Below are 12,298 nucleotides of genomic sequence, written 5' to 3'. Positions count from 1 at the left end.
AGAAAAGCTCTTTCTCAGGGGCTATTTCCAAAGACAAGGTGCCACTGGAATCTGCTCACTGAATGGCGCTTCCTTGTTTCTGTGTGGTTTTTGTTTAGTTTGGGGGTTTATTTTTATTTTTTTCCCTTAAATCTTCATGAGTGAAACACCATGAGGCACAGCCGCAGACCCACAAATTTGGGGTTTCTTTTTTATTTTTTTGCTTTTTGCGTCACACCCGGTGATGCTCAGGGGTTCCTCCTGACCCTGTACTCAGGAATCACTCTTGGCAGTGCTCGGGGGACCCTACGGGATGCCGGGAATCGAACCTGGTTCGGTCACATGCAAGGCAAACATCCTACCCACTGGACTATCGCTCGGGCCCCAGAATTTTTTTTTTTCTTTTTGGTTTTTGGCCCAAACCTGGTGATGTTCAGGGGCTGACTCCTGGCTCTGTGCTCAGAAGTGACTCCTGGTGGTCCCTGGGGACCCTATGGGATGCCGGGATAAAATCAAGGCGGGCCACATGCAAGGCCAGCGTCTTCACCCTCTGACCCAACAAGATGTAGCTACTGACCCCACACCTGCCCCTTTGTCACTGTAAGGACAATGGTCACACACTTGCCTGGCCAGGTCCATGGGGGTGGGGGGTGGGGTCCCCACACTCTCCTGCATGCTCTCAGGCTGCACTCCTGGTACTCATCCACGGGCTTTCACATCCTCAAGGCCTGAGTGCTGGCTTGTCATTCATCTCAGTTCCCAGAGCTTGCCGTGGTGCTGAAGCTAAGATCTCAAAAATCACTTTTATAGGTTTAAAAAACATTTTTTAAAAATAAGAAATGGTAACTTTTTTGTGTGTTTTGGGTCACATCCGGCAATGCTCAGGGGTTCCTCCTGGCTCTGCACTCAGGAATCGTTCCTGGCAGTGCTTGGGAGACCTTATGGGATGCTGGGAATTGAACTTGGGTCGGCCTGCGCTGGGGAGAGGGCGTTTGCCTTGCCCGTGGTCGACCCGGGTTCGGTCCCCAGCATCCCATAGGGTTCCCCAAGCAATACCAGGAGTGATCCTGAGTGCAGAGCCAGGAGGAACCCCTGAGCATGGCCGGATGTGACCCCCCCAAAAAAGAAATAGATAAACCATTAAGATCAGACAGTATACAGAGCGTACAAACCAAAAAAGTAAATTTATTTAAATTACTAAAATAGCTTTCAAAAGGTATTTCTAGAGAGATGAGAAATTATAATTCTTTTTTCTGAGAGATATAACATTGATTATTTTCAAATTATTTTGGTCTTATTTTGGTCAATGAAACATTTAATAAAAACATTTCTCCAAAGATAATGTACATAATATATAAAATAAATTCTTCGAAATTCTTTTTAGAATGCTCTGTAAATAAGACCAGGAACCAAGAACAATCCAGGGCGCGAAGTTTGCAAACACCTCATTTACCGTCAGCTCTGGAACAAGCACAGCTGGGAGTCAACCGTGAGCACAGAGCCAGGAGTTGGTCGTGAGCACAGAGCCAGGAGTCAGCCCTGAGCAGAGCCAAGAGACAAAAAAGACAAAGGCGGAAACCCTCAGACTAGCTCTAGTTCTCTGAAAACAGTATTTCACATAGAAGTTAGCTGATAACTTAAAAAAAAAAAGAAAAAGAAATGTGCCTTGAGAATTTGAAGGGTCTACGAATTGCAGAGCAGAGCACAGATGAGCCCTGTCAAAGCATATAGCTTTTGTTTTTTTTTGGCTTTTTGGGTCCCACCCAGCAATGCTCAGAGGTTCCTCCTGGCTCTGCACTCAGGAATCACTCCTGGCGGTGCTCGGGGGACCTTATGGGATGCTGGGGATTGAACTCGGGTCGGCCGCGTGCAAGGGAAACGCCCTCCCCGCTGTGCTATCGCTTCGGCCCCACAGAACATTTCAACACGAAGCCAACGGGGGCCGGGTGGAGCCCGAGGAACTCAAATCACATGGAATTCGGTGTACTTGGCCGATCTTTGTACCCCTTGCGAGAGCATTATGAAGAGGCTACAGAGAGAACAGATGGGCACGGAGCACATCAACCTTTCTCAAGGGCTGGTTACACCAACGGTTTGCAGTTGCCTAAATTACGGTTCCTCAGTCACAACCAAGACTTTGGGGTACACCCGTGAGCAACTACTCAGGATTCACGGGGGCTTCAGCATCAAAGTGGCAAGGACGAAAAAAGCTTCCGAAACACTCCCCACCCCTCCCCTCACCGTTTCTTTAAAGGCAAAGAGCGTGTGAAAAGCACATTCCGGAAGTGGCTCCATGCACCCGGTTTCCTGGTCGGTGTGTGCATATGTGTGGGTGCTCGCCCTGCGGTGCTCAGGGGTTACTCCTGGCTCTGTGCTCGGGCGTGAGTGTGAGCGGTGTCCAAGGAGAACCCTCTACAGTGCCGGGTATCTGCACCGGGGTTGGTGGCATACAAGGCCAGCATCTTCCCCACGGTGGCAGCAGTCTGGCCTGGTCTGATTAAAACATTCTGCGGTGACAAATCTTCCTGTCATTCATTTTCACAGTGTCTCGCTCTGCCCAGGGCCGCCTCCTTGCCTACGACTCCAAAAACAAAGCGGGGAGGGGTGGGGGAAAGAAAAAACCCGAAACACCCCACAGAGACCATCCTTACCACAACCCCAGGACGGACGCCCTGTCGTGCCTGAGCCCAGGTGACGTGGGTCGCTGCCCACGTAAGCGGCTCAGGACAGAAGCCGCCGCCGCCACCAGGGAGACCCCTGCCCTGTGAAAGCCCAAGCTGCAGACACACAAAACAGCACACAGAAAGTGGGGTGCAGCAAAGATCCAGACCCTGAGGTCCAGACCCACCCGGGGGGATCCCCCTGGCCGCGCTCAGGGGTCCGACAAACGAGGCCGCACGCGGGATGGGCCACGAGTCGTGTTGGCCGTGGAAGCCGACTCTCCTGGGAAAGAAACCCGTTCCTCCGCAGAGCGGCGCCGGGGTGGGGGTGGGGGGAAGGCCAGCCGGGCCTTGAACCCGGGGCCGGTCACAAGCAGCTGCCCCGCTTCTGGGACCGCTCGGGCTGCACGGGCAGCACCAGGTGGGAGATGCGACTCCAGAGACCGCTCAGCTTGTCGGCGTCCATGCGGTCGTGCCCGCTGGGGGCGCCGACCTCGATGAACTTGACCCGCAGGAAGTCGCGCACCTTCTCCTCGACGTGCTTGAGGTCGGGGCTGGCGCCCAGCGTCTTGTCCTCCAGCAGGACGGTGAGCACCAGCGCCACGTCCTTGAAGGCCGCGTGCTCGTGGTCGCAGTACTTGTAGAAGATGAGGGTGGCGCCGGCCGGCAGGGACTCGAACCGGTGGACCACGGCCGCCGCCCGGCCGCCCTCGAAGCCGCGGCTCAGCGCCTCGTCCACCTGCAGCTTGGCCGCGCCGCTGTCCCGGGACGCCAGCCCCGCGCCGTCGATGCGGATGGCCGGGGCGCGGTGGTCCAGCGAGGCGGCGTAGGCGTCGGCGATGTGCTCGCCCAAGCAGTGCAGGACGTCCTCGGCGTCGCGGGCGGCCGCCAGCAGCAGGATGGCAGGTTGCGGCCGCGGCCGGGAGCCGTTGAGGTGTTTCTCCAGCAACGCCGCGCTGCGTCGCCAGAGCTTCTCGTCCTGCCCACGGTAGCGCTGCCGCAGCTGCTGCATCTGACTCTGGAACACCTGGACGTCCGGGCTGTCCGCCGCGGGGGACCCGCTGGGCCCCATCAGGTACAGGGCGACGCCGGCCACCACCGCCAGCAGCAGCAGCAGCGGCCAGGAACAAGGACCCGGCCAGGACGACTCTTTGGGCGGCGAGGATGGCGCTTTGGGTGGCCTGGGTGCTTCTGTCCGGGAGGAAACGGACAGGAAAGGACGGTCATCAGCGGTGGCTCGGTGAGCAGGGCACAAGGTTTGTTTTTGTTTTTATTTTCTTTTTGGGTCCCACCTGGCGATGCACAGGGCTGACTCCTGGCTCTGCACTCAGGAATCACTCCTGGCAGTGCTCAGAGGACCCTATGGGATGCCGGGGATCGAACCCGGGTCAGCCAAGTGCAAGGCAAACGCCCTCCCCGCTGGGCTATCGCTCCAGCCCCCAGCTCCCAGCTTTGGGTTTTTTTTTTTTTTTTGCTTTTGAGGTCACACCCAGCGATGCTCAGGGGTTACTCCTGGCTTATACACTCAGGAATCACTCCTGGCAGTGCTCGGGGGGACCATAAGGGGAGCAGGTGACCAAACTTGGGTCGGCCACGTGCCAGGCCAGCGCCCTCCCCGCTGTCCTGTGGCTCGGTCTCTGACAACAATGCTTTCAAACCTGTTGTTCATCGATTTGCTTGAGCAGGCCCAGTAACGTCTCCATTTTGAGACTTGTTGTTACGTTTCTGGCATATTGAATACATCACAGGGAGCTTGCCAGGCTTTGCCGTGCGGGCGAGATACTCTCTGTAGCTTGCCGGGCTCTCTGAGAGGGGTGGAAGAATCGAACCTGGCTCAGTCAGGCTGGCTACGTGCAAGGCAAATGCCCTACCGCTGTGCTATCGCTCCAGCCCAGTAACAACAATAAAAATTAAAAAAAGGGGGCTGGAGCAACAGCACAGCGGGGAGGGCGTTTGCCTTGCACGTGGCTGACCCGGGTTCGATTCCCAGCATCCCATATGGTCCCCTGAGCACCGCCAGGAATAATTCCTGAGTGCAGAGCCAGGAGTAACCCCTGTGCATCGCTGGGTGGGACCCCCCCCCCCAAAAAAAAGAAAACCACACACACACGATGTCAACACTGGGAAGTGGAGTGTTGGGTCAGGGGCTTGGCCCATCTGGGCGCTGGGATACTTACGCTGGGCGGCGCTCGGCGGGCGCTGGTTCCTGAGCTCTGGCTTCCGCAGGCTGTCATCTAGGGAGGGCAGAAAGGACGGTCACTCAGTGGTCCACCCCGGCCCACTCCCGGCAGAGGCGGGAGGGCGGAGGTCAGCCAGGAACACGGACAAGCGGAAGATCCGAGGCCCGGGACAAGTCACCTCTGCCCCCATCAGCCCTGGTCCAGAGACCCCCAATCGGATGTGGCCTACTGCCCACACTGGGGGGAAAGATCACCGCAGAACCACCTGGAAACTGTCCTTCACACACAGTAACAGTCCAGGCGGACGCAGCGAGCCCCACCCCCACCCCTGCCCCAGCCCTCGCTGCTGTTCTGGCGCCCCCTAGTGGGTGGAATCGGCTCTGGCCTATTAGTGCATTAGGTTTTTTTTTTGTTTTATCTTTGTTTTTTTTTTGCTTTTTGGGTCCCACCCCAGGGGTTCGATCCTCCCGGCTCTGCACTCAAGAATCCCTCCTGGTGGTGCTTGGGGGACCCTATGGGATGCCGGGGATTGAACCCGGCTCGCCGCATGCCAGGCAAACTCCCTCCCCGCTGTGCTATTGCTCCAGCCCCCCAGTACATTAGTCTTAAGAGGAAAAACTTGGAGCAGTCGACCCCCGTTATCTATTAGAGCTGGTCAGCCGTCGGGGACAGAGTGAGAACGAAAAGCGCATCGAGGAGGAAAGAAAAGCGTTTACCGTCCGAAAAACCGCCAGGCACGGAACTCTTGCTTCCTGAAGATACTGCAGAGAGAGAAACGCAGACAGCGCCGGTTACGCGTGAGGACACGGGTCAGGCGTTCGAGCACAGTGTTTTGACTTGGGGAGGGTTTGGGGCCACACCAGGCATTGCTCGGGGGTTACTCCTGGCTCTGCACTCGGGGATCACTTCTGGCGGTGCTCAGGGGACCTTAGGGGGTGTCGGGGATCGAACCCGAGTCAGCCCCATGCAAGGCAAGTCAAATGCAAGGCTATACTGTCTCCCTGGCCTCCTTCTTTTGAGTCTTTTTTTCCCCCCCTCTTTTTGGGCAACATCCAGCCATCCTCAGGGCTGACTCCTGACTCTGCACTCAGGAATTACTCCTGGAGGTATTCGGGGGGATGTGGGAATCGAACCCGGGTCGGCCGCGTGCAAGGCCAACGCCCTCCCCGCTGTGCTATCGCTCCAGCCCCTGAGTCTTACTTAACTACATTAAGTATTTCCTCCAGATTTTCTGACCATTACACATCCCGGCTAGATATTGTAAAGATGACATTGAAGAACCTGCCATCATGTCACTTTTCGATCTGTGGTTATGAAATTTCAAAACATTTCCCAGCAACCCCCTTACACGGTGGCAGTTTAGAAAATGAATTAAAAAAAACATCTCGGGCCAGAGCGGTACAGCAGGGAGGGCGTTTGTCTTGCACGCGGCTGACCTGCGTTCGCTCCCCGGCTTCCCACGCGATCAGGAGCAATTCCTGAGCGCAGAGCCAGGGGTAGCCCTGAGCACTGCCAGATGTGGCCCTAAAACAAAAAACAAAAAAGGGAAAAGTGATTTCAGTTTTGGATGATTCATGAGTGGGTGAAATAGAGCAGCTGAGAATTACTCGATTCTTTTTTTTTTTCTTTTTGGATCACACCCGGCGATGCAGAGGGGTTCCTCCTGGCTTTGCACTCAGGAATCACTCCTGGCAGTGCTCAGGGGACCCCATGGGATGCTGGGAATCGAACCTGGGTTGGCCGTGTGCAAGGCAAACACCCTCCCTGCTGTACTATTGCTCCAGCCCGAAACCGAGCCGTTTTCTTGAAAGGTTATACTAACCAATCACCGTCTGTCACCTAAGGAAGACACAGTGAGTAGAATTCTGCTGTCCTCTGAAGGGCTTCTGACAGTAAGAGGGAATGCCCTGCCACAGAGGCAGAAGGGGAAGGGGAGGGAGTGGCAGGACGGATACTGGGAACATTGGTGGTGGAGATGGGCATTGGTTGATCATTATGCGACTGAAACATAATCACAAACGTTTGTTAAGTCTGTAACTGTGTCTCACGGTGATTCACTAAAATGAAAAAATAAATTAAAAAAAATAATAAAGGGTCTCTGATGGGGCTTCAGCGATTGTACAGCAGGGAGGGCATTTGCCTTGAACATAATCAACCTGGGTTCGAGCCCCGGCATCCCATAGGGACCCCCAAGCGCTGCCAGGAGTGATTCCTGATTGCAGAGCCAGGAGTACCCCTGAGCATCGCCGGGTGTGAGCTCTAAAAATAGCCAAAATAATAATAATTGTTTAAGATTAAAGAGTCTCTTAGACCCTAGGGACCTACTGTGATTAGATGCTAAAAGGGAGCAAGCTTAGGTCACTGAAAGGCATAATTTTGTTTTTTCTTAGTAGAGTCAAGATTTTAGGTCTACACCCAGCTAGAGAAACTGGGACATATGGTTCAATATATGACTGTTTCAACACATCTACTCGTGCCATGTAAATAGTTCTGGTATTCCATAAGTAGAGACGAATATGAGAGAAATTATCTATCATAGGGGCTGGGGGAGGGGAGGGGCGAGGGCGAGGGGGAGGGATACTGGGGACATTGATGGTGGAAAATGTACACGGATGGAGGAATGAGTGTTCCATCATTGTGTGAATGAATGAAGCATGACTGAAACTCAAACATGAAAGTTTTGTAACTGGAGCTCATGGTGATTCGATTCAAATAAAATTCTGGTATTTAATATTTAAATAACTGTGGCATGAAACAGCCCTTGAACCTGATCTTAGTAGATTCCAGCCCTTATTTAAAACATGTACAAAAAGCAAGGCTGGAGCGATAGCACAGCAGGGAGGGCGTCTGCCTTGCATGCGGCCGACCTGGCCGACCCGAGTTCGATTCCTCCGCCCCTCTCGGAGAGCCCGGCAAGCCACCGAGAGTATTCGATATGCCAGACACAGTAACAACAAAGTCTCCAATGGAGACGTTACTGGGCCCGCTCGAGCAAATCAATGAACAACGGGAGGACAGTGCGATTCTTCATCTCAAAATATTATTATTATATAAAAATATATGGGCTGGAGCAATAGCACAGTGGTAGGGCGTTTGCCTTGTGTGCAGCCGGCCTGGCCGAGCCGGGTTCGATTCCTCTGCCCCTCTTGGAGAGCCCAGCAAGCTACCGAGAGAATCGCGCCCGCACAGCAGAGCCTGGCAAGCTCCCCGTGACGTATTCGATATGCCAAACACAGTAACAACAAAATCTCCAATGGAGACGTTTCTGGGCCCGCTCGAGCAAATCGATGAACAACGGGAGGACAGTGATACAATGCTACAAAAAGCAAAAAAAAAACCAAACAACAACAACAACAACAAAACCCCCCTCAAAAAACAAGTGCTATAGGTAGCTATTTTAAACAAGGCTGGAAAGACACACAGCAGGTGGGGTACCTGCTTGACCCCAACAATGCACAGGGTCCCTCAACGCAGAGCCAGGAGTCAGCCCTGAGCACTGCTGAGTGTAATCCAAGAAAAGCACGCGCGTATACACACACACACACACACACACACACACACACACACACACACACTCTGACTCTCTCCAAAGTTCATTGATTTTTCAGAAAAATGATCCCTCTTTTACACCAGCCCCACAAACCACCCCCCACATGCTCCAAAATTCGTTGATCTTCAAACAACATTATCTGTATTTTATACTAGCCCATCTCTGCAGTACAAGATGATAGAAATTACCCCACTAGCGAAGCTTGGCTGACTTTCCTTAATGGAATAATTGAAGACATCTAAATGCTCACTGGGACACTGGAATATTTTTATATGTTAGGTACTCGAAGAAAAAAAACGTAAATAAACTTAAGACGATTTCTGCAACAGGTTGATCACTTACTTGGCCTCCGCGATCTTATCCCTCCAATCCGTTCGTTCCATTCCTGAGATACTTTTGGATATCCTGAGCCTGAAACGAAAATGCAGAGAGATCATTTCATGGACTTTTAAAAACGTGCACAGTATTCCAAAGTAGCACTGTAGCACTGTCCTCCCGTTGTTCATCGATTTGCTTGAGCAGGCCCAGTAACGTCTCTATCGTGAGACTTGTGTTTTTTTTTATTCTGCTTTTTGGGTCACACCCGGCAATGCACAGGGGTTACTCCTGGCTCTGCACTCAGGAACTACTCCTGGCGGTGCTCAGGGGACCATATGGGATGCTGGGAATCGAACCCAGGTCGGCCGCACGCAAGGCAAAAGCCCTACCCGCTGTGCTATCACTCGAGCCCCATAAGAATTGTAGTTACTGTGTTTGGAATATTGAATGCTTCACAGGTAGCTTGCCAGGCTTTGCCATTCGGGCAAGATACTCTAGGTAACTTACCAGGCTCTCTGAGAGGGGCGGAGGAATCGAACCTGGGTCGGCCGGGTTGGCAGCGTGCAAAGCAAACGCCCTCCCTGCTGTGCTATCGCTCCAGCCCAAAATCAGAAGGTAAATTCAGGGGGCTAGAGCGATAGCACAGCGGAGAGGGTGTTTCCCTTGCATGTGGCCGACCCAGGTTCGATCCCCGGCATCCCCTAGGGTCCCCCGAGCACCGTCAGGAGGGATTCCTGAGGGCATGAGCCAGAAGTAACCCCTGTGCATCACCGGGTGTGACCCAAAAAGCAAAATAAATAAATAAATAAATAAAAGAGAAGGTAAATGCAACAGAAAGATCAAATGGGGAGCAGGGGTTGGGGGTGAAATAACAAAATCATTTAGTTTCAAAGTACAAGTGAATGTGAAAGGGTAGAGCAGACGACTATTTCTCACAGGCCAAGAGGGACAGGTGAGGGGGCCGGAGCGATAGCACAGCAAGTAGGGCGTTTGCCTTGCATGCAATCGACCCGGGTTCGATCCCCAGCATCCCATATGGTTCGCCCGAGCACCACCAGGAATAATTCCTGAGTACACGAACCAGGAGTAACTCCTGTGCATCGCCGGGTGTGACCCAAAAAGAAAAAAAGAAATAAAATTAAAAGTCTTAAACATGGGGCTGAAGCAATAGCACAGCAGGGAGGGCATCTGCCTTGCACGTGGCCGACCCGGGTTCAATCCCCGGCATCCCATAGGGTCCCCTGAGCCTGCCAGGAGTGATTCCTGAGTGCAGAGCCAGGAGTCAGCCCTGAGCATCGCCGGGTGGGACCCAAAAAGAAAATAAAAACAAAAACGAACCTGCGCGCTGGTTTCACCTGCCTTGCACGCAGTGACCCCTGTTCCGTCCCCAGCACCCCAATCTGATCCCCCAAGCGCACCAGGAGTGACGCCTGAGCACAGAGCCAGGAGCAAGCTCTGAGAATGACCAGGTGTGGCAACAAACAAAAAAGTCTTGGACATATTTTTACACCACAGGGTAATTATCACATATGATACCCAAAGGTCAAGAGATTAAAAGGGCAAGAGAGAAAAATGACTTAACACCTCAATTTGGCTGTAAAGAGAGGACAGTTGGGAAGCCTTACACATGACTGACCTAGGTTCAAATCCTGAGCACCACCAGGAGTGATCCCTGTGCACGGCCCGGTGTGTGCCCTCCACCTCTGCAATAAAAGTCCTAGTCAAAATTTTATTTTTTTTTTCTTTTTTGGGTCACACCCGGCGATGCTCAGGGCTGACTCCTGGCTCTGCACTCAGGAATCACTCCTGGTGGTGCTTATGGAACCCTACGGGATGCCGGGGATCGAACCCGGGTCGGCCGTGTGCAAGGCAAACACCCTCCTCCCCGCTGACTATCGCTCAGGTCCCACCTAGTGGAACTTCTTGTGGGTCAAATAAGGCAGGGCACGAAATGACTGAAAAAAGAACAAATTGGGGCTGGAGCGATAGCACAGCGGGGAGGGCGTTTGCCTTGCACGCAGCCAACCCAGGTTCGAATCCCAGCATCCCATATGGTTCCCTGAGCACCGCCAGGGGTAATTCCTGAGTGCAGAGCCAGGAGGAACCCCTGAGCATCGCCGGGCGTGACCCAAAAAGCAAAATAAAAAAAAAAAAAAAGAAAAAGAAAAAAGAACAAATAACCAGCCACTTACTCAGCCCCGAAGGTTGATGATCACGGGTTGTAAAGTCTTGATCTGCAACAGAGAACAGAAATGAGGGACAGAGTACGTGGACACCAAGACACCAAATACAGGGCCGGAGTGATTGCACAGGGGAAGGGCGTTTGCCTTGCATGCAGCTGACCAGGGTTTGATCCCCGAGATCTGAGAACCACCAAATTAACGCCAGGTCGTGCTCAGGGATCACTCCTGGCGGTGCTCAGGATTCGAACCTGGGTCAGTCATGTGTAAGACTTCCCAACTGTCCTATCTTTCCAGCCAAATTGAGATGTTAAGTCATTTTTCTCTCTTGCCCTTTTAATCTCTGACGCTTTGGGTATTATATGTGATAATTACCCTGTGGTATAAAACTATGTCCAAGACTTTTTAGTTTGTGGGTCCAACTGTTTTGGGCCACACCTGGTGGTTCTCAGAGCTTGCATCCCATAGGGTCCCCCGAGCACCACCAGGAGTGATTCCTGAGTGCAGAGCCAGGAGTCAGTTGTGAGCACTGCCAGGTGGGACCCAAAAAGCAAACAAAAAAAATAGGTTTACTTACACTGTGATGACTGCCGATCTGCATAGTGACTTGATCTGGGGATCGGGTCTGAAATTTAAATACAGTCCACGCTAAAGCATTCTTAACTATTAAAACGCACATTTTCCAATAGGCTAATCTGAGTCTTCAAAAGGGGGAAAAATACTCAAATTAACTCCTGGGAATTAAACACAGGTGCATTAGTTATCTAGAAAAACCCTTCCTGGGGCTGGATACCAGAGAGGCAAGACAGTTGTCTGGAAGCTGAGGGGTTCCATCTGGGCACCCCCTTCCCGCGCCCCAGGCTCGCTCCTGAGCACAGAGACAGGTGCTACCTCCGAGAAACTTGAGTATGGCCCCAAACAACAACAGCAAAACTCTTTCTAATGAGTCTCATGTTAGGGACTGGAGCGATATCACAGTGGAGAAGGCATTAGCCTTGCACGCAGTCAACCTGGGAACAATCCCCGGCATCCCATAAGGTTCCCTGGCCACCGCCAGCAGTAACCTCTGAGCATCGCTGGGGTGACCCAAAAAGCAAAAAAAAAAAAAAAAGTTATGTTATAGCTAAAACAAACTGTCATTCTTCTAACCACTTATTGAAAAACGGGAGAGACTGAGAAAGACAGAGAGAAAGAGAATGAGAGAGAGAACTGAGAGAAAGAACTGAGAGAGAGAGACAGAGAGAGATTAAGCATACTATGAGGTAAAGGAGAGAACAAAACCAAAAAGGTAGGGGGAAAATCTTTTTTTTTTTAATTTACAATGATGAATCTTCTTGAAATCATTAATATCCCACTTTTGCCTTAAATGTTTCTTTTAAATGGTCAATCTATTAGGTATTTTGATCTAGGCCTCTTATTTTTTGTTTGTGT

At 52.2% G+C, this 12,298-nt stretch overlaps 1 protein-coding gene across 2 annotated transcripts in view; it reads right to left on the bottom strand.

The window, feature by feature from the left end:
• Window positions 1-1,143: 1,143 nt before the first annotated feature.
• Window positions 1,144-12,298, bottom strand: part of TOR1AIP1 (torsin 1A interacting protein 1) — a 28,710-nt gene continuing 17,555 nt past the window's right edge. For both annotated transcript variants that reach the window (XM_056107310.1, XM_056107311.1), the window contains 6 exons: window positions 11,445-11,492; window positions 10,880-10,921; window positions 8,712-8,780; window positions 5,536-5,580; window positions 4,817-4,873; window positions 1,144-3,830 (listed from right to left, as the gene is read on the bottom strand). In XM_056107310.1, the coding sequence (XP_055963285.1) occupies window positions 3,007-3,830; window positions 4,817-4,873; window positions 5,536-5,580; window positions 8,712-8,780; window positions 10,880-10,921; window positions 11,445-11,492 (1,085 nt within the window). In that variant the 3' untranslated portion in view covers window positions 1,144-3,006. The remainder of the gene's footprint in view (window positions 3,831-4,816; window positions 4,874-5,535; window positions 5,581-8,711; window positions 8,781-10,879; window positions 10,922-11,444; window positions 11,493-12,298) is intronic.

The sequence above is a fragment of the Sorex fumeus genome, unplaced genomic scaffold (assembly GCF_029834395.1).
Source record: "Sorex fumeus unplaced genomic scaffold, SorFum_2.1 ptg000161l, whole genome shotgun sequence".
Classification (NCBI taxonomy): domain Eukaryota; kingdom Metazoa; phylum Chordata; class Mammalia; order Eulipotyphla; family Soricidae; genus Sorex; species Sorex fumeus.
This window is presented reverse-complemented; position numbering and strand designations above follow the sequence as displayed.